Below are 23371 nucleotides of genomic sequence, written 5' to 3'. Positions count from 1 at the left end.
CAATATTTATTGAGTGCCCATTTCATGCCAAGTATAAGTGCAAGAATATAGCAAAGAATAAAGCAGATTAAGAAGTTTATAATAATAGTTATTATTTCAAGTCTTTATGGGATGTCTCATAAACTATTCTGCCACTAAGTAAATGATCTATGTTTATTGGCCTTCTTATCCCCAGTGGCTTGGGACAGAACTTAGCACAAAATAGTTCCTTAATAAATGTTGATGTAATAAAGTTTGAGTGCATGAGTAACTGCAGGTAAGATAATACGCACCAGATTTGGCATTGGGAGATACAATGTCAAGTCTTAGTTATTATCTCAGAGCACTATGTGACCCTGAGAAATTTCCTGAAACTTCTCTATCTAAAAATTAAGAAAACTATGCTATAAAGCCATTAAGCTTCTTTCTGACTATGATTCTACAAAGTAACTTGAATGATGCACCATTTGTTGACTGGTTATAATTCTGTTTTTCTTAAAGTAATAAACTTTAACTCTAGAATAGTTTTAGATTTGCAGAGAAGATACAAGAATATATCAGAAAGTTCCCATATACCCTGCATCAAGCTTCTCTTATTGTTAACATCTCACATTAATGTTGTACATTTATCACAACTAATGAATCAGTATTCATACATTAGTTTAACTAAAGCCCATTCTTTATTTGATTTTCCAAGTTTTTACCTAATGTTCTTTTGCCCTAGAATCTCATTCAGGATCCCATGTTACACTGATTTCTCATATTTCCTTAGGCTCCTCTAGACTGTGATAGTTCTGCACACTTTCCTTGTTTTGATAGCCTTGCTAGTTTTGAGGAGTACTGGTCAGGAATTTGATAAATGTCCTTAAGTTTAGGTTTGTTTTCTGTTTTTCTCATGGTTAGACAGGGGTTACGAGAAGGAAGCCCACAGAGGTAATTTTCATCGCATCATGTCAAGGGTATATGCTGCTGTTAACATTATCATTCATTTAAGATTCTATTTTAATGTGTGGACAATAATTATTTATAACTGGTAATTTAATGTACCATATTAAAGTAAACTTCTTTGCTATATGTAGGCATTGTATAGAACAGATGACTTTCTTTGAATAAGTCATAATGCTAAAATATATTTACCTTACTTTCTTGGTTTAAAAAACACCCCTTTATCACTGTTAAAAGGTAAGTGAAAAATCCATTACTACTTATAAATTAATAGTATTCCTATCTTTATGGAGTCAAGTTCTACATATTAAATTTAAGATAAAAAATATAACTTTTTATTTCTTTCACACTAACTACATGCTTAGAAAATAACAAATTTATGGTTAGCTATGTGGTCAAAAGTATTCCAGAAAGTAGACACACCAGAAGTTGAGTGTTGTTATTAATTCCCCTAAGCCTGTCTCATGCAAGGAACTTGCCTTAAGAAATGTTAATACTTCACTAAGCCCTAGGCACAGAGAATCTGATGTCTCTAATCTTCTGTTGTCTTTGGTTTAAATGTACATTATCCTCTGGGGTCAGAGAAACACTAATGTAGATGTCACAGGAATCGAAAGATTCATGGTTTTGTTTATTCTATGCTTTTGTTAACAAATTGCACTATAAATAGGAAAGTTAGTTTAGGATTACTATGATCTATACTATGTGCCATTTTCAGATTAAGACCAAGTCAATCCAGAGGAAAAGTTGTTAGAGCAGGGTATTACTAGGGAAATCTTTACCATAGTAGATTTCAATGAAGTAAATACCTACAGTGTCACGCTGGCTTCAGTGTGTGGCCAAACTAAGTTTAAATATAATATCTGTATTTATGGTTATCACTCCTGATAGAGCTGATCCTAAGAACAATTTAGTGGTTTTAGCCCACTGCTCCCTGTGACCTTACTATGGAGAATCACAGTCATGGCCAAGAGTATCATTCCCAGCTTTTTTTTTTTTTTTTTTTGCCTCAAAATCTGATTTTCTTGTTCCATGAAATGCTTGGCTCGGGCTCACAATATACTACTTTTGTGTCCTTGGGAAATTTTCTTAACTTCTAGAGTTTTCTCATTTTTGCAGCTCTGTACTGTGGAATTACTTTATAAATACATACAATTTATACAATAAAAAATGGAATTATTTTATAAGTATGTACAATTATTTTAAGTATGTAAAACACTTCACAAATTAGCTACTTGTTGTTTATTCACAGATACATACACACATGCTTTCAAACAATCATTTCTGGTATATAGGGGGCAATAATCAGCTATGGCACCACCTTAAAGTTGTCATGTTTTATTCCATCTCTAGGTTGTCAGAGATATTTTTTGGCAGTTACTTCATATTTTAATAATGGAACATTAACAGGCAAATAAAAACTAATCAGGGAGTGGACCTTTCAGTGTGCAAGGGAATAAATGTATTCTAGTGACAAAACTTAGTGTTAGGGTAATTTTACTTATTTTTCTCTAGCCATGAGACACAGATTTGCAGCATGATTTTGAAAACTTGGTAGGTGAATGTTCTTTATGACACTGAAAGAGACTTACTTGATGATCTTAGCAGGTAAATAAGTGATTGAAAGTGTGTGAAGTGTCAGGCAAAGAAAACAAGATCCAGATGAGTTTTTTTTAATACAACAGCCCTTCAACAAGGATTCATTTCTCTTTTTGTTGACTAGTGTTTCTGATGCCCTATTTAGAAAAGCAATAAAAAAACCTCACCCATATTTTCACCCCTATGCCTGGATGAAAGGGGATATCCCAGTTAAGAGTCATTCTGTAGCTGCAGTCAACTCTTGGTAGTAATGAACTAACAAGAAGTAAGCATTTATGCAGACAACACATAACTGCAGACAGACCACTGGTCCTCACATCCTTGCCAAGTCTCTTTATCATGGACTTTTCAGTGTAGCATTAGATAGTGACCATAGCAGTATATGGAATGAGAGACAGCTTCAATAGCAGATGTAGCTGGAGAGGCAGCCTAGGAATATTTTGGAGAGGAAGTTAAGAACTAGCTGAGAGGCAAAAAAGTAGTATATGGGTAGATAGGATATGAGTGTAGAGCTTATCTGCAATTTGTTATTGGGTATGCCAAACATAGCTAACGTAACAGTGATTGGCATATTTGGAAGGGGAGCTGTGCATACCCAAGTAAAGTTAAGACAGGGTAGTTTTACTTTGGAGATTGATCTCTCCAGATTTAGCATCAGACTTTAGAGCCAGAAGGGTTGTAGAGTTACAGTACATCAACATTTTCATGATCATTTAACTCTTAAAACAATGTGACAACAGCATGGTGTGGCCATCCTGCGAATTCCTTGTGAATAGTGGCTATTGATGTCTGAATATTTTTGCCACAAACTCCCTGCGTACAGCTTGGTACAGGGCATGTATTTAATAGATATGCTAGACTAGTATTCTTCTTCTTTTAATATTGATGATTTTTGTACCTTGTGTTGAATTGTAACTCTTTGCAAATAGAGCAATGATTTTCTGAACTGTTGATCTGGTCAAAGCAATTATGGCATCAGGGTTCCAGTTTTTTTTTTTTTTTGTATAAGCATTTGCAAAAGGATCTGTACCTGTTTTTTAATTAAAAAAAGAAACAATGAAAGACAGAAGTAAAATAGATAAGTAGTAAAGAAAAATCAAAGTATCTTAAAAGCATTTATCTTCTATTTTAATTGTTTAAAAAATCTAGAAAAAGCCATTTAGAAATATGTATTGAGAGACTACAATATATTATAAATATTGTTGTACTAAGGCTATGTGTTAACAAGAGAAATTTGTGGATATTTACCCCATAGAATATTTTTAACTTGTATTTATGTTGATGTTCAAGAATCATCTGAAAGTGTTATTTTAATACGTGAAATTAAATATGGTCATCTATGTGAATTTTTTTATGAGGTGATTGATGCATCCTTGACAAACAGCAATTGCTAGCTGCTCTTATCATTATAAGCAGAATGCAATATTCATGATACATTCCTGAATAGGGAAAGATAATACCATTGTTTTTCCCCCTTTTTTCTGTGTTATTTTGAATACAGACGGTACTGCAGGGACACCAGCAATATCAACGACGACAACTGTGGAAATCCGCAAAAGCAGTGTTATGACAACTGAGATCACCTCTAAAGTGGAAAAAAGCCCAACGACAGCCACTGGCAATAGCTCATGTCCTTCTACTGAGACCGAGGAAGAAAAGGCAAAACGGCTTCTTTACTGTTCGCTATGCAAGGTTGCTGTCAACTCTGCCTCGCAGCTGGAGGCGCACAACAGTGGTGAGATGCAGCGATTTCTTTTTTGTTTCAACAGCTCTGCAATTATCTTCCTCTGAATAGATTAGATCTTTTGCAGCAGGGGACAAAGGGGTAGAGGAAAACTGGCAATTATTACATGGAAATCATTAACCATTAAAAAATAAAAATGACGAGCGAAGTGTCATTTATATAGGGGCAAGGGGTGGTTTCCAGGGCTTGAAGTCCATGGTGTGTGTGTGTGTGTGTGTGTGTGTGTGTGTTATTAAACATTAGGAGATAAAATGAAATATAATCCTAAAATCTGTTTTGCATTTATATGATTTCTAGTTTGTTTATTTATTTCCATGCATTTGCATCTAAATGACATTTTCTAAAACTGTACCCATAATATTGTCGCAAAATGTGTAGTTGCATGACTCTAAGCACCTTTGGTTAAAACCCCTCTATTTTGATTTTTATGAAAAAAATAATGTTATTTGGGCTAAATCTATGGAACCTGGACAATTAAACTTAAAAAAGTGTTTATTATGTGCCCATTCAGATGTGATTTCTAAATGTACTCTTTTTAGTTACTCTTTCCAACAACTTTGCAGTAGCTTAAAAACGTTATTCTTTTCAATTGTTTGAAGCTCAGAGAAGGCACAGAACATAACCAATTAAGTGACAGAACCATGATTTGAACCCAGATCTGTCTGACTTCAACACTAATTCTCATAGCAGGGAGAAAAATACTGGAATACTGACAAGCCAGGATAAAATGCTCTCCCAATATACCCATATATTTTGGTTCCATCTTGCTGCTCTGTATGTGTGTATATATATACACCCTCATCTGTGTGTACACACACACACACACACACACACTCTCGCAAACAATGATCAGCTTTTCTCTAAAGACTGGATTCATTGCCAAGATCAACTTTTCTCAAAAAGACTGGGTTCATTGCCAGGACTCTGTCAGCAACTATAATAGAAAAAGGATCATCTGTGAATCATACCCTGAGTTAATATTGCAGCTGTATGTTGAGTCATTGACCAGTCATTGTGCTGCACTGGTAATATTCAAGTATTGACTTCAAGACTCTAAGGAGTAATAGCAGATGGAGAATAATTTCTTCGACACATACCTTCCTCCAGCATATAACGTTAGTTGTAATGAGAGAGTTCATGAGTTCAGGTACTAAGAAACACAGAAAAGTACCTGGCCTTAAGGTAGAATCTATACCTTGCAGATTTTCCATGTGTTTATTCATGCAAATACATTTCTTCTTGAACGCAAGATATTTGGGAGAGTATAAACATCATTGGTCGTCCATTTATTTCTCAAGAATCCTTGGTCATTCCGCATAGTGACTAAGAAACACATTCATTTTGAGAAAGCATCAATTTTGACAGATAAACACACCATGTCCTTTGAGACTAGAGTTTATCAAGAATTTTGGTGGGGTGTGGTGTTTTACACCTGTAATCTCAACACTTTGGCAGCTGGGGTAGGAGAATCATTTGAGACCAGGAATTTGAGACCAGCCTGGGCAACAAAGGGAGACCCCCATCTCCACAAAAAATTATGAAAAAAAATGTTAGCTGGGCATGGTGGCATGTGCCTGTAGTTGCAGCTACTCAGCAGGCTGAGGTGAGAGGATCTCTTGAACCTAGGAGGTTGAGGCTACAATGAGCCATGATCGCGCCACTGCACTCCAGCCTGGCTGACAGTGAGACCCTGTCTCAAAAAAAAAAATAAAAATTGGGAGTTGTTCTTCTTGAATTATTATTAGAAACATCTGATTAAGAAACAAAGAAGGAATTACTTGTCAAATTAGGGCAACATTTTTCCTATTCTACTTCCAGGTCCTTATCTCTACTTTGTGTGTCAAAATTACCCCAGAGCTTTAAAAATGTATGTACCCAAGCGCTATGCCCAGGGATTCTGATTATTATATCCAAGTCATGGGAAGCTGTCGTTTTTGGAGAAAAATAAATAAATAAAACTTCAGTGTTTTGCAGGCAGAGCTGAGAACTATTATAACAATCTTATCCAAGAGTTTAAGGAGGTGAAATGTGGCTGTCACCCTTTACTTGAATTCCCTTATAAGAGTGTTCTCTCTGAACCTTAGGCCTAATCGGTGGACTACAGCCACTCGCCTTCTTTCTAAGCTGCTCCTTGGGTTGCCTTTTCCCTGTATTTTCCCTCCTGCATCTGAGATCTTTTTCTGTTTGAAAAGAACCCACTCCAAAATGCTGGCCTAATGCTCATTTTAGAGCTCTCCTTAGACTTGCACTAGCAAGCTGTGTCAGGACTAAAGGTAGCAAGGGAAGAAGAAAAGACACATAAATAGATGCTGTTTGACCCCCTCTGCCCACCATTTTTGATCTTCAGATTCAGCTCTATTATTTGTAACTTGAACAGTGTTGCAAGGCTCACCATGTCTAGGATTTCTTCCAGATGTGGACAAATGTGAATGCAATCTTATCTGCACTAAACAACTGCCACATGCATACTGGCTCCCTCTGTATCTTCTCCCTAGGGTGTGGTATGGGGAAATCCAGGGAACAAAATAAAGAAGAGAAAATCTAGAGATACCTGCTCTTCTGCCAGGAATACTAGCCAGAGATGTAGGATTCATCATATGATCATTGTGGTGTGTTTCAGTTTGGACTCCCTCAAAAGCAGATTTGGAGACAAGGATTTGAGGGCAAATAGTTTCTTAGGGAGGTGAAGGAGGTTAAGGGAGTGGATAAAAGAAAGAGGGAAAGGAAGGCAGCCCAAACGGAATGCATGATTTAGCCAATTACCAAGTTGAACAATTGGGGCTGACCAAATGAAACTTAGACTTCTGGCCTGCACTCCGTTTCACTGTGTTAAACATCAAAACTTCTATTGGTCATGAAAAATGACAGAATTAAATTAATTCCGATTCTATTTCTTCATATTTATAATCACTGTGCTATCATTGTTAACTTATAACCTAATGTTTACATTTTTTAAAAAAGATGTAATACCACAGGGCTTAAATGAATGAACCGGGCCCTTAGTGAGCTCAAAGTATTTGGAACTGTTATGAACTTACTAATGACACAAAAACTTGTTACTGAATTTGTGTGTGTCTGGAGCTCATGTGGTGTCAATTATAAGATAAGTAATAAAAATCTGCGAATTTAATATACACTAAATCTTAATGGTAACCACATTAATTGTTTAAAATATAGACTAACAAAATATTTTTTAGGGAGTAGTCCTTTATCACTGACGTTATTTAGAGTTGCCAGATCATAGTGCTGGTAGAAAGTAGTTTGCCTAGGCCATTCAGTTCATTTAATTGTTGTTTTCTAAATTCTCTTTAAATATACCCCACTATTGTCTGCATTTGGAGAAGACAGCAATCAATGCCCCACCTTTAGAACTCCACTGTCTCCTACACTTATCCCTGCCCCTCTAATAGTGCTTCAGAAACACTTCTCTGCTTTCATTCAGAGCCAGATACTAGAAAGCCAGTGTTAAGATTGGATTGTGTTTTCAGGGAACCAGGTTTGAAGGCCAATTCTGATCTGAAGCAGCCAGGCTGCAGGGTGGGGAAATGTTTCCCTTGCATCCGAATAATAGTTCTAATTGTTTTTCTTGTTTTTCCCCTTTAGAAACACATTATATACATAAAATAGGGTCTGTAGCATTAAGTATAGAAATGTGCATCTATGAGGGGAAAGCCAATGATCTTTCAAAACGTGTTTTTCAATCTTAGAAAATGCATTCTGAATTCTAAACAAATGACCACAGCCAAATTTTGGGACTGCAACTTCCATTAAACACTATCGGTGATATAGGACAGCAGAATGGACTAGAAGTGATAAGAGTTCAATTTTGCCCCCAGATATGCAGAAAACATTTCTATATGGACCTGGGCAAGTCAGTTGTCCTCTCTGGGCCTTTGTATATATCTGTCTTTCTATCTGTCTTTCTCTTTCTCTGTTGCTAATGGAGTTAAGAAGCCATAATGGCATTTTTAAGGATCAAATATTATGTCATGATTATTAGTATGACCACAGCTGCTCCTGGCATTATTTGGGGATCAATTGTGTTCTTTCATTCGCTTTCCCTTTGATTTTTCACTAGTGTGTAACCATTTGAAGTTGCAATTAATTGATATATATTCCATAAGATTGGAATACAGGATTTGAACAGAGGCATTCCTACTTTGATTTTTTTTTTTTTAATTTGGAAAGGGAAGTACCTCTTTTGAGCTAACTAGTGGTGTTTACAACAGTCTAAGAATTTTTTAAACACCTTAAGAGGACATAGTCTTTTAAAGAGATTTGGAAGCCCTTCCCTTGACTTATATGCTATAGATACAAATACTACAAAAGATGTGTTTTTCTTTTTCTTTAAAAAAATTTCCCCCCACAAAAAAAATTCCCCCAAATATCCTAGTAGGTAGTGCTCTGCTTAGCTAATTTTGATGGTTTTCTCTGTATAATTTGAAAGAAAAAAAGAAAAAAACCTTTGAGATCGTTTGTAGTTAAAGCTCATTACTAATTTAGCAACATTGGATAATTTTTGCTAAACACATTCTAGTTTTTGTCTTATATCTCTAGACAGAGTTTATTCTATCCCCTCACCAAGTTTCAATATGCAGAAAAGATAGTTATCAAATAACAGACTTTACTAAATTTTAAAATGCTCAGAGGGTTCTAAACTTTTGCCTTAACAAAAGCAACAATGTAAAAAAGAAGGATGAGAAGATTGATTAAAATTTGTTGAGCAGATCAAAGTGTCAAGAATAATCCTTAAAACAATAAATGCATTTAATACATTTCAATAGAGCAGATAATTTCCTTTTTCAAAATAAATGAGGACATTGAAGCACAAAGAAACCTAAGCTCACACAGCTAATGGAGGCAAAATCTGTCCTGCACAATTCTAGAGCCTGAGCTCATAACTTTCTTTTTACAAATGAAAAAAAAGGTTGTATTTGTTCATCAATCTGTATTGATATCTAATACCCCAGTTAATTTTCCTTGATTATCTACTATGTGTTAGACACAGAGAATACAACTATGAGCAAGACCTAGTCATTGTCTTCAAGAAGTCCATGTCTAATTGTGACTCTGTGTTCAGAAGTGAAATACATACTTGCTTCATGTGAAAAGCTCATTTAAGCCATTCAGCTGTGGTTAGTGTTCATGACCTTATTGCTATTAAGGCCCAAAGATTGTTTGCCACTTCCATTCAACATCTTCTAGGGTAATGATAAGGCTTCCCTTTAATTGAAAATAAAGATAGAGACTCATCTATCACAATTCTTCTGTTGTAACTTCTTTAAACTTTCTACAAATGATGAAGAAAACAGCCTTATAACTCCCTGTGCTCCACATGGCCATACAGGGCATATTTGAATATTGGAGCTGTACTATCTAAAATGGCAGCCACTAGCCTCAGGTGGCTATTTAAATTGAAATTAATTGCCAGTCCCATTTCTCTGTTGTGGTGCCCTCATCTCAAGTGGTTAAGAGCTACACATGGCTAATGGCTACCATATTAGCCATACATTTGTATAGATATAGAATATTTTTATCATCACAGAAGTTTCTAGGTACTAGAGCTATAATTCATAAATAATATGTTTGGGGGATTTTGATAGTAAATGATTTCAGGTATATTACCTAATAATAAGAATTATTACATCACTGTGAGCATTTAGAGTTTACTAATTTCACATTTTATGACTTCTCACTGATTAACAACCAGAATGAGTGACTTCAGAAATGTGTCAAGATGCATTTTCTGGCTATGTTGTTTTATATGACTATTCTTGTTAAATGAGGTTTCAAGTGCAAAACAGTGGAAAGTTCAACCTGGGTCATTTTTCCCATCTATGCCTCATATAAAATCACTGATATTTAAAACATTTCTGAAAGTATACATGTGAAAATGTGTTACTACTGAGGACTTGGAGCTTAAAGTTGATAGGTGGGTAGGCTTTTGCTTTTTACTTTATATTCTTTTGTGCTCTTTGAATTTTCTAGCAAGAACATCTGTTGCTTTCATTAACAAAATAAAAAATAAAACTAGTTTACACAAAATGCAAACAAAAGCACTGTTTTTATAAATAAGACAGCATTATGTTACAATTATACTATGGAAGTGTGATTAATTTGTCCATTTATTAATTGTTGCATGTTAATAAGTTTAAGACCTTTCACTAGGCTTTCTTGGGGAATGGATATAAAAGCAATGTGGTATTTTCCATGGCCTTAAGGAAGGGCCTTGTTTTTAAGGAGAAGAAATGGGTGCATATAAAGATTTTTCAGTGTGTGTCTGGAGAAGCGGGGGAGAGCCTTAGTGTTTTCTATAGTCACACTTTCAGGGCATTATGGATAAAAAAAGCTTTCTGGATGTCTGATATTTCTCTTCACAGGCTGGAATTTCAAGGCTTGCTGCTATATTATTTCTCACATTTGTCTCCACTATCAGATAAGCCATGTGTTCTGCCCATTGGGTCCCTCAGCCTGCAGAGCTCTTCCCTGGGTTTCCTTTGGTCACAGGGTCCATTGTGCAGCTTGTCTCCTACCCCATAATGACTTCAGAGCTTTCCCTCCAGGATCATTTCTGAAAAAAGCATGCTTATTTTTTCCTCTGTTTTAGACTTCTTGTTTTCTTTGTCTCCATTTTCACCTTTCCAAATTGGACTTTGGATATATTACTGGTAAATCAGTGAATTACTTTCAACCAAGGAACTAACAGAAATGATAGAATTTTTTTTTTTTTCTTATTTGGGGCAATATTTGGTCACCTGATACCTAGATGCCATTCCAGGTGCTTAATGTTTGTTGATATTCTGATAATGTAAACCAAAGTTTTCTTCTTTAGGAAAAAATTAACATGGAAAATGCTACTGTATAGGAGGTCAACATAATAAAATGTTAACTTGATATTTAGAGATTTTCAAAAGAACACATGGAGGCGTTTGATGCTAATTACACATTCCAGGTATGTAGATTTGAGAGAGCTTTCCTTCCTTAGTACACACAAGAGTTATAATGCTATTATACCAAATATCATAAATAAACACCTTAGCAAAAAAAAAAAAAAAACAGCTTTGCATTTTGCTGTTTGTATGGAGACTGACCACTTTACTGCCCATTTATAAGCTGAATCATTGAACTTGTCAATATGATGGTAACTAAATTATTGCTGGCAATTGTATGAGTTTGTTAAAAATCTAGTCAAATGCTATTAAATAGTATTTAATGGGCCTTCTGAAAAACTAAACTTAAAGGTATTCAAATTTATTTTAGAGAGGGGCAAATTTTTCAGACTATGCCAACTAGATTTCCCTATAAAGTAAACCCCTCTGAAACTTTCTTTGTAATTCTTAGAAAATAATTTGGCACTTTGAATCGAGAGACTTAAAAATAGTTATATTCTTTGTCCCTATAATACCACTTATGAAAAGCTATCCCAAGGAAACAATCAAAAATGTGATAAAAGATTTAATGAGTAGGATGCTCATTACAACATAATTATATAGGGAAATAAAGGGAAATAATACAAATGTCTAATAGTAGATAATGGTTAAATATATCATCTCGGTGTATTACAAGTCTATGCTGTCATTAAAAATCCTGTGCGTTTCTAAAAGTATATATATAATTTCACAGGAATTTTATGCAAAGCCACTTTAACTTATTCCAACTTTTTAAAATGCACATGTACAGATAGAATATAAAAGACTGGTACATGATAACTATTATTAATATTTTTATATACCTCTTGTTGGTGAAATGAGGGGGTTTTTTCTTAAAATTTTTTTTAAATTTATCTTATGACCTAATAAATTATTTCTAATGTATGATTTATTTAACTTTTTAGTCATTTGCCAGTTTTCTTGTTTACCTATCTTTCCTTTATGCCAGTACCAAACTTGAAAGCCAGCTAAAAAGAGGAATTGTAAGAATGATGGGAAACGAAAGGGAAGTCTAGCCCCTTGCCCCCATATTAACTTGATTTTAAGCGTAATATGTATCTTTCCCCCAAATACTCCAAAACGAACAATTAAGCAGAAAGCAAAAAAAAAAAAAAAAAAAAAAAAAAAGTAGGATTTCTTGGAGCCTTATGCCGTGCTGAATTTAGACTGTGGTTGGAGTATGATTTCACCTTTCAGAAATCACGAAGCTTCAGGTGAAGGTATTTGTCAGTACCAGCCTTTTAAAAGTGATAAAAGAAAAACAGTCCACTTAGCTCCTTGCAGAGTCTCTCCTCAGAGGAAGGAATGTAGTGCAGAAGTAGACTTATGAGTGCCTAGCTGAGCCATCACAAAAGAAGGGACAGCCTTGCAAGATGTTTACATGATGTTGAAACCAGAGGAGACCACCGGCCACACAGAGCCATATCTTCGCAAAGTGTCACCATTCGTGGCACTCTGCTCAGCAAAAAAAGCATTATGAGAAAAAGCAGGGGGTGGGGGTGGGGGGATGGAAGGAGAATTGTAGACTCAAATTCCAAGTTTAGAAAAGACAGTATTAACAAAATAGAAAATTAAAGATTTGTGTGTAACTGAATTCAGGTGGCTTAGAAATTCTTAGTGAATTTCTAAGGAACTTAGCTAGAAATCTACTTTCTTTCTGCCAGGGACTTCAAGTAATGCTTGCTTAGTGACCACGAGCTAGTAACTTAGTCTTTCTGAGTCTCAGTTTATTATCTCCTAAATGGGGATAATAATAGCACCCAGCTCATAGGGTGGCTGTGAGCAGGTAAAAAAGTTAGCACAGTATCTGAAACATATTACAGATTTAATACAAAGGGGTTCTTCTAATACTAATTATGTTTATATTATTAATGCACATTTTATCTCATAAATTTAAATGCTTTATAATTAAGAATACATTTTCCTAAATTTTAGCTGTATTTGGAGGAAATACAGCTACACTTACTGCCTACTCAAGCCTTAAGATCTTATAAAACTATCTAATAGTTATTGAATTATGATTGACAATATGTTACTAAATGTATGAGGTTACACTGTTTAAAAGTTCTACTCCATTTAATGGTGAATAGTAACCCTAGACTCAATCGTTATTAATTGAAGTTCCCTTCCCCAATGTTGCCACATTTTTAATCATATATATACCTGTGTGTGTGTGCATGTGCATGTGTGTGTAAGTGTATGTTTATAAGGTATGGGTATATTTAATTGTCCTATCTTTTCTAGCTTCTATGGAGAGACTATACTTAAATAATAATTCGAACAACCCAATGACTTTCTGAAAAGATGGGTATTTCTAAAATGTTCACATATGTCCCATTTCTATTCTTCCTCTAAAAAACATGACATAGATGGGTCTTAGCTTGCCAAAGATATTCTGAGAAGCACCATATTTTCTGAATCTTTGCATGCTATTGCTAAGCCCTACTATTGGGGCCAAATCTCTTAAATTTTCCGTTATCTCCTGAATACTTAATACTCAATGCTGCGACAAGCCACCTATGTCTGGCTTTTTTCTCTTCCCAATCAACATAAACTACTTAAATATTATTGAATAGGTTAAAATAGTATTTGGACCCATTCAGCTTCCACCTATGAAACACCAGCTACCAATCACAGATGATATTAACCAAAAGTGAATTTGGAATGCCTCAAGAAAATCAGGATGAGGGTCAATCTCCAACTAACTTCTTAAGCATTCATAAACTAAACTAGCCCTACTAATAATGCTTCTCAGTGTCACTGAAGGAGCTGCATAGAAACATTCTGTATGAAATCATCTGTTAGGATAAAGAAGTTTTCATAATCATTTACATATTTTGTTTCTTGCTCCCTAGGACTATTTTTTCTTTGCCCTCCTCCCACTTATGTCATCTTCAGCTCCCACTTATGTCATTTGCAGCTGCAGTGGAAAGCATTTGTGCTCACTATATTGCAAAGGAGGTGACTGAAATAAGCTCCCGTGAAGCATCACAGTCATTACACTGGAGCAGTTCTCTGGTTCCACGTTTCAATTCGTCCTATCTTCCTGCGAGATATGGACTTTTTCCTTTCTCTAATGTGTTGAAATATGAACATTTTAATAAGAATGGAAAAGAATATGGATATTTAAAATAGGCCATCTAGGTTGTAAGAATGAATACTTTTTACATCGGACTCAGTAAAAAGTAATCATTTTGAAGAAGGGAAACATGTGGCTAGAAACCTGTTTAATTTATTTGTTGTCCCTTACTTAATATAATGTGATCTGCAGTGACCTCGAGTGCCCTTCACAATATATTTTCCTCATTAACATTTAGTGGTTCTGGGAAGCTGGCCTGTAACTCAGAAGTTAGGAATCATTTCTTTAATGGTTGCAGAACGTACAATCTAATCCATTCAAGTAGGCAGGGGAAACTACTACCAAATATTTCTAAAATCAGAATGGCAGAAAGAACACAAATGATTATAAACGAAAATGTCACAGAAAAAACACATGACCAAGTGAAAAAAATGAAGAATACTTATCAACTCTAAAAAAAAGAAATTTTGTGCAAAATTTTCAGAGAAAACTGCCATTATGAACAGTATGTAACTACAGTGATCTCAAGAAAACAAAACACAAATGGGTTGTTAACGGTTGACAATTAGAGTTACATGAATGATGTGTGAAGGCCTGAAGATGTTATTTGTTTATTAAAAGGAAGCAGTTATCCATCGTGTATATGCTTGGGTTACGAGTCCACCCCTCATCTTCTTGGTCATTTGTTTACATAGCCCACCTGTGTGGGCTTCACTATTCTAATATGGATTTGTTTTTCAGAGTCATTAAGCTGTTTATACTATTACTCTCTCTTTGAACCTAAAATACATAGCCACGAAAGCTTGATTGTATTCTGTTTAGAAAGTGGGTATTTAATTAGTGCCACTTCTATAAACACACCATGTTTAAACTGATTACACTTGTTACACATCACCTCCAGCTATATCTTTAGCAAATAAATGACTCTTCCTCATCAGGTATCATTTATGTCTTGTTAGTATCAAGAGGAAATGAAATGAAGTCACACCCATTTCATTTCCCCTCAGGACTCTAAAGTTTAGTTACTATACTAACGGTGCTTGTTTGTAATGCGGAGCGTTAGAAAAAAAATGAATAATTTAATGACATTATATAAAGCGATGAAAGCACATTGTTACAGTCTGCTGTATCATGTATATACTTCTGCCCATAATGCCAGGAAAAACTGCACTAAAATGAGGCATCAGATTTTGTTATTGTACTGTTTCTTAAAGGTATATACTAGCTAAGATTTTTTTCCCTCCCATCCCACCTCCTTCTCTCCCTCCCTTCTTTCCTCCCTCCTTTCCTTCCTTCATTTCAATATTCCTGACAGGTACTAAGCACAAAACCATGTTAGAAGCCCGGAATGGAAGTGGCACTATCAAAGCCTTTCCTAGGGCAGGAGTGAAAGGCAAAGGACCTGTTAATAAAGGAAACACAGGCCTCCAAAATAAAACATTTCACTGTGAAATCTGTGATGTGCACGTCAACTCGGAAACGCAACTTAAACAGGTAAACGGCACGTATTCTAGGAATGAAAACCAACAAGGGACAGCCTTATAAGCAGGATGTGTGTGCTTCCTTCCTTTTTATTTCTGTCTTTCTGTCCCATTCACCCATCTATTCATCCATCCCTCCATCTGCCCATCTGTTAACCCACTTATCTTCCCTTCACTGTTCTGATTTATTTATACTTATTTTAGTTACTTGAGGAAATACTAAAATGTAATAGATTCTAGAACCTTTCAGAAATTGTTGGCAGTGAGTTTTTACTATTCTTGTATATGAAGAGTAGGTGGAGAAGGGATATCAGGTCTTTTCTCTACCAGATTTTTCACTCAAAAGTGTTGATTTTCTTTAAAGATCAACTTGCAGTATTCCGTTTTGTTTAGATATTTACGTGCTACGAGTAATTTTATACTGAGCTATTCTTTCATTTTATGTGTTTTATTATATGGTGTTGTTCTGTATGTTTAGATCTTACAGCCACCTGCAATAGGAATGACTAATCATGTCGTGTTCATTTTTACTATGAATAGTCTTCCAAAGAGATCATTTATACATTGCCAGCTAAAGGTTCAGCACGCATGTTGTATTTTGTTTTGTATATATGTACAATATTTTGCTGATTTTATGCACCTTAGTTATTTATCTTTAGAATTTAAGGGTTTGACATTTGACTGTACAAATGTGAGGATAAACATTAGTATGGAAATAAATTCATTCGTTCCTGGGCATCTTTGTTTATTTGCATGTAAAATTCCTTTAGACATTCCTTTCCTTTGTAAATGTTTTTCAAAAAAAAAAAAAGAAGAGATGTGTGTAGTGATAAGAAGAAAAGCTAGGAAAAAAAAAGACACTACTATTTGTTTAAAAATACACTAAAATAGGCTGGGCGCAGTGGCTCACGCCTGTAATCTCAGCACTTTGGGACGCTGAGGCGAGTGTATCAAGAGGTCAAGAGTTCAAGACCAGCCTGGCCAAGATGGTGAAACCCCATCTCTACTAAAAATACAAAGAATTAACTGGGCATGGTGGTGGGCACCTGTAGTCTCAGCTACTTGGGAGGCTGAGGCAGATAATTGCTTGAACCCGGGAGGCAGAGGTTGCACTTAGCTGAGATCGCACCACTGCACTTCAGCCTGGGTAGCAGAGTGAGACTCCATCTCAAAAAAAAAATATATATATATATACATAAATATATATATAAGTATATATATAATAGTATATATATAAGTATATATATAATAGTATATATAAGTATATATAATAGTATATATATACGTATATATATAATAGTATATATATAAGTATATATATAATAGTATATATATAAGTATATATAATAGTATATATATAAGTATATATATAATAGTATATATATAAGTATATATATAATAGTATATATATAAGTATATATATAATAGTATATATATAAGTATATATATAATAGTATATATATAAGTATATATATATGGATAGCATAAAAATATATATCCTCAAGGCATCAGAATCTCAGGACAAAAGTGCATGATCTTTTATTTTTGTCTTTCTGAAACTTGCATGAAATAATGAATATCTTTCTCCAGGTTAAAGCAATATTTGTGAGAGGTTTTTGCAGATGATTTTTTTAAAGCTGTCATTTTAAATTACTTTTAATAGCACATTAGCAGTAGAAGGCACAAAGACAGAGCTGCTGGGAAGCCCCCGAAACCTAAATACAGTCCTTACAACAAACTACAGAAGACAGCACATCCACTGGGGGTGAGTGTCATTTTGCAAGAGTCCAGCCTCTATTCCCAAATGGAATTATTGGTTTCTTGATTTGTTCTGGCATTTTGCCACCTTTAACCACAGCCCAGTACCTTTTACCTTTTTGAGTTGAGTTCAGATTTATCATAGATCATAGGGAAAAGAGAAAAACTAAACTCTTTTGAGTCAAGTAAGTAATCCCATGAAATCTGGTCTTGATGTAAGTTAGTACTTTTGGAAAGAAGGTCAGGAAAAAACAAATTCATGTATATCTTTTTTAATGTGTTTAAGAGACAAAGTATTGGTATTGTTGGTATTCTCAACAATTTTGGATTTTGAATAACAGTCAAGGACATTCCATAAAACCCAGGAAATATTTTGTAGGAATTTCCTCTCCCCATGACTGCAAATAAGCTTTTCATATTGCTAAGTATACTATTATAATGTCCTGACCTGGATATTTTGGTAGGACTTTAGAGGAATCCTGTGAAACCTCCTGACATTGTAGATGAATATTGATGAACATGTATATTATTTTGTTTTGTTAGTTTGTTTCTGGTTGAAGTGACCATAGCTTTCATCAGAGAGACTCAGAGCTCAATGAAAAGTTAAGAACAACTGTTCTATAATATAAGCTAGATTGTGCATTTTGAAACATTTATTCAAAATAGATCTTATTACTATTGGATGCTATTATGTGCTGCTGACACATGAAAACATAAATAAAGGAAAATTGCAATTATCTATTATGAGACCCCAGTACAAGCTGTCCTGTTAGTTTAGTAGCATTGCCCATTTTTGTTCAAATGAAGTTATTTTAATTTTGTATCCTGAAACTTTGCTGAAGTTTTATGAGCTTAAGGATCTTTTGGGCCAAGACTATAGATTTTTCTAGATATAGGATCATTTTGTCTGCAAACAAGGATAGTTTGACTTCTTCTCTTCCTATCTGGATTCCCTTTATGTTCTTCTCTTGCCCAACTGCCCTGGCCAGGACTTCCAATACTATGTTGAATAGGAGTGGTGAGAGAGGACACCTTGTGTTGTGCTGATTTTTAAGGGTAATGCTTCCAGCTTTTGCCCATACAGTATGATGTTGGTTGTGGGTTTGTCATACACGGCTCTTATTATTTTGAGATGTGTTCCCTCATTACATGGTTTATTGAGAGTTTTATCATGAAGGGGTGTTGAATTTTATTGAAAGCCTTTTCTGCATCCATTGAGATAATCATGTGTTTTTGTCTTTAGTTCTGTTTACGTGATGAATCACAATTATTGATTTGCATATGTTGAACCAACCTCTCATCCCAGAGATAAAGCCAAATTGATTGTGGTGGATAAGCTTTTTGATGTGCTGCTGGATTTGGTTTACCAGTATTTTGTTGAGTTTTGCATCGATGTTCATCAAGGATATTGGCCTGAAGTTTTGTTTTTTTGTTGTGTCTCTGCCAGGTTTTGGTATCAGGATGATGCTGGCCTCACAGAATGAGTTAGGGAGAAGTTCCTCCTCAATTTTGGGAGATGAAATAATCTGTACATCAAGGCATGACACAAATTTACCTATATAACAAACCTGTATATGTACCCTTGAACTTAAAATAAAAGTTTAAAAAAGTAAAGTTACTTTACCTTTCTGTAAAGACACAATTTTCTCTGCATTGGGAGGTGAAGAATTCTGCACAGTGCTTCAGCACCACTAGTCATAACCCTGAATGCTATCTCTGTCCAGCATAGATGCAGCTTTTGACAATCAAGTGAATGGTTCTTAAATAAACAGAGTAGTCAAAATTGTGTTGCTATTAGTATACAAACCCTCCTTCTTCACTATGACTATGTTACTGACTCCACAAATGGGAACATTCTCTCAGTGAGAACAGGTATTTTATTGATGTTACTAGCCAGAGAATGAACTGGCTTTGTAGAGAAGGATTGAGAAAATGTGGTTACCATTTGCATGAAGAAAAAGTGGAACGTGTCAAAATTTAGGGGAGAAAAGGTATTTTTGGTTGTTTTTTAAATTTCTCAATTGAAAGTGGAATTTTATTGTTTTTATTTATTTTGAATAGTACCTCATACAATTGGAAACAACATTCTCTATGTAACCCAGGTTACACCCTTGGCTAGTCGAATGGCATTTGACAGCATTAAAAATCTCTTTAGAAATATATGCTCTTTAGTAGTTAATGTATGTGTAAAGGGTGATAAAAATATTCTATATTTTCTCATGATGAATACTTTACTCTGGAAGTATAATTTTCAACAAACATATAATAAAATAAGGTTGCTGAGTACTTTTCTGGAGAACTTTTCAAGCATTCCTGGTTGGCCATTTTCAGGTATCTTCCAATTCTTCCAAAGGGAAAATGTTCTATACTTCCCATTTTCTTTGTTGTCAGTTCACAAGTGTGAAGCTTTTTTCTTTATAGTTGTTTACTGCTATATTTTAAAAGCTCCCTGCCATTTTGGGTTTTAAGTACAAATTCCAAAACTGATGTTTTTTTTACAATATTTTTTCTCCCTTGCAGGTAAAATTAGTATTTTCAAAAGAACCTTCAAAGCCATTGGCTCCACGAATTCTACCAAATCCTCTAGCAGCTGCAGCAGCCGCAGCAGCAGTGGCAGTGAGTTCCCCCTTCAGTCTTCGAACTGCTCCAGCAGCAACACTGTTCCAGACTTCTGCGCTTCCTCCGGCACTCCTGCGGCCAGCTCCTGGACCCATTCGGACCGCCCACACTCCTGTGCTGTTTGCTCCTTACTAAATTCCAAATAGGAGTAATTGTACTGCAATAATTTTTCAAAAAACAAAAAACAAAACAAACAAAAGAGAACTATGCAGTGTTTATTTATAGTTTAAAGTATATCTGAAGAGCCAGGACTTTTGATAGTGAATTGAAAAGGTTATAAAAAAGTGGGGGAGGTTTGGGGGTGGGAGGGAGGGAGTGGTATTTTCTCCAAATTAAAGCATTCCTCTTGAACGTTGATTGTTTTAGAAGTGATCTCCGGCATTGATTTGTAGTGGTATCTAGACCTTCTGAAGCCTCTGTGACTGTGCTTTTGGGCACCTATTTCCCTCTGCATTGTCTTTCCTGCTTTATGAAACAACTATACATTGTCTAAGGGCATTAACTGGTTCCAATGTATATAAAATAATTTACTCTGTAGATTAAAATCATACAAAAAAAGGAAAAAAAAAACAAAAACAAAAGCAACACTGTGAATAGTACTACCCGTGCTGGTCCTCTTGCTATGACGGCAATTACTGGGTATTTATCCCAACAAAAGTAGATACAGTAGATGTCTTGTAAAACAATAGTGCTGTGTCTCAATCTATGCCACTAGGTTTTAAAGAATTGCAAAGGTAGAATGAACAACTATTTCATACCAATAAGCAGTCAAAAAATAAACATACACCAGATGGTGTCATGGAGGTCTCCCTGGTCAGCATTCTCCCCTCCTATCTAGCTTGAAGATATAACAGGGCTAAGCTTAGAGATGGGGGAGGCATTAATAAAGGTGATTTCTTATAAAGTAGTAACTTCCCACCCTGAAGATATATTGCTGGAAACAGGGAAGTGTTTATAATGAACCTATATCTGAAAACAGAGAAACCCATGCATCATGAGTGTTAAGAAAGAAATCAGTACAACTCTTCTGTTTCAAGGATGAAGGATCATAACCTAGCATGATAATGCAAAGTAAAGATCTTTCATTTAGTACATATCCAGTAAAAACGGAGAATGTTGCATCTCTGCAGTATCCCCTTTATATCATACCAGTAGGGTTGTTTCTTAGGCAAAGGTTTCTGCTTTAAGTATGATGGTAGAATTAAGCATTAGCTATTTTTATGGGTTTTTCTTGTTTTTTAGATTTCCTGCTGACATGATATAAACAATTAATATATATTTAAATGTTAATAACAACAGGAAATATGAATCTGAGTTAATTGCACACCAATGACATAGTGTTAAAAAATACTGGTAAGTTCCACTCGACAATTATTTCTCCAGTGGAGTTGTGAAATACTGACAGCCTTTGATATTCACCATCAGGCTGAAAGAAGTTGATGTTTTACCTTTAAAACAAGATTTATCAGGGGTATATATAAATATATGTATATTGTATATATGTTAGAAAGATTAAGAGAATAAGTTATAAAAAGAAAAAATCTATATAAAATAATTATATAACCATCCAGTGTTACATGTTATCATTAAATTGGTAACAAATGGCATAAAAATAGCTGTGCCTTTAATTTGTGATAAAGGCTATTTGCTTTTTCCCATAGAAAGCTGACATATACCTATCAAAATGGTGGGGTTTGATGCAGCCAGTCTGTTGCATTAATAGGAGCAATGACACTGAAACTTAGAATAATGACAAAACATACATGATTTAGGTTTAGAGAAAAAACTATTTTTGAAAAGGTTTTGTAAAGACTATTTAAAAATATAGGGAAGGATTGGGTGTGGCCTTCCTGAAACTGCTCTCAAAGTGTTGTAACCCTTGGAGAGGTATAAAGAATCCAGAGGAAACCATTTGAGACATAGGTATTTAGCATTTATCATTTTATATTTAAGAAACACCATAGCGTGCTTGGTGCTCAACATTAAACATGGTTTTTTGGAGTTCTTCTCCACCATCTAGCTATAGAAATTTGTCATATAAATGAATCTTTAAAGCAGTTGGCTTTATATATCTTTTGTTAACCAACCAAAACAAAAACAAAAAAAAGAAGGAAAGAAGGAAGGAAGGAAGGAAGAATGGAAGGAAGGAAGGAAGAAAGGAGGGAAGGAAGGAAAGGAGAAGGGGAAGGGAAGAAAAGGAAGGAAGGAAGAAAGGAAGATAATGTGTTCCATCAGTATTCTGGTAGAAAGAATTTCAAACCATGCTTCTCTGGTTAAATATACTGATTAGCATTAAAATTTGTTTTGAAAGTATCTGGTGATTTTGCATTTACCAGCATCTCTATCCTCTAGTTTTAGCAAGTGTTTCCTTTTTCACCTACAGACCCTGGTAGTTCAGCCAGGTGGATAGTTGCCCATAAGTCTGTTGTTTGGGGCTCTGTCTGTATCCCATGTGACCAGCTTCTAACCATTTTGAACTTTAGTTTCCCTTTTCTGCTATGTCAAATATTTTGATTTTCCATAATCATCCTGAGTCCCTATCCAACAACCTTTACAACTGATACAGCCTCACTTTCTGTTAGAGAACTTAGTGTTAATTAATGCAGTCTCACTAAAATGTGCTTTTGCTGTTCTTCCCCATTTTCACCAAAGTGAATGAGCCAGTCCACTAAAAATCAGGGCCTATGGGATACACAGTGTCCTGGGTCACAAGGCATTACTGTCTTTAATGATTTGCTGGGAACAAACGAATCAGCCATATTTTCTCCATCAGCCATATGAGAAATCTCAGAAATACCTGGATCCCTTCTGCCTCACTTCACTATGGAACCATTTTTGTTTAAATGGTCTTTTAAATTGGAGTTGTAAGCATCAGTTGTCTTTTATTCACTACCTAATAAAGGATGAAGCCTAACCACAGAACTTACAGTGGATTCTCTGTGAGTTGTTTCCCCCACACTCCATATATTTACCAATACCAGATTAACATCCATTATAGTTCAGGCTGCCATAAAACTGTATCTTTTCCCTTAGGGAACTTTTTTCATGAATAAAGATCCACAATTTAGATTGGTCAGCAGTGTGCTGTGAAAATCCCTGAGGGTGGTCTGACTTTATGGTTTTACATTCCTTCCCATGCATCACACCATGGCAAGGAAAGTGATAGAGAAAGCAGCTCTGATTCATTTGAAACAAATATAAATGCATTGCAGAAGCCAAATGCCCCTGGAAAAAGCAC

At 35.1% G+C, this 23371-nt stretch overlaps 1 protein-coding gene across 8 annotated transcripts in view; it reads left to right on the top strand.

Moving 5' to 3' along the window:
* ZNF385D (zinc finger protein 385D) overlaps positions 1–23055 on the top strand; it is a 943735-nt gene extending 920680 nt beyond the window's left edge. For all 8 annotated transcript variants that reach the window (XM_019024766.4, XM_019024765.4, XM_055383493.2 and 5 more), the window contains 4 exons: positions 4025–4258; positions 15591–15769; positions 17420–17521; positions 20035–23055. In XM_019024766.4, the coding sequence (XP_018880311.3) occupies positions 4025–4258; positions 15591–15769; positions 17420–17521; positions 20035–20268 (749 nt within the window). In that variant the 3' untranslated portion in view covers positions 20269–23055. The remainder of the gene's footprint in view (positions 1–4024; positions 4259–15590; positions 15770–17419; positions 17522–20034) is intronic.
* The last annotated feature ends 316 nt before the right edge of the window (positions 23056–23371 follow it).

The sequence above is a fragment of the Gorilla gorilla genome, chromosome 2 (genome assembly GCF_029281585.2).
Source record: "Gorilla gorilla gorilla isolate KB3781 chromosome 2, NHGRI_mGorGor1-v2.1_pri, whole genome shotgun sequence".
Taxonomy (NCBI): domain Eukaryota; kingdom Metazoa; phylum Chordata; class Mammalia; order Primates; family Hominidae; genus Gorilla; species Gorilla gorilla.
This window is presented reverse-complemented; position numbering and strand designations above follow the sequence as displayed.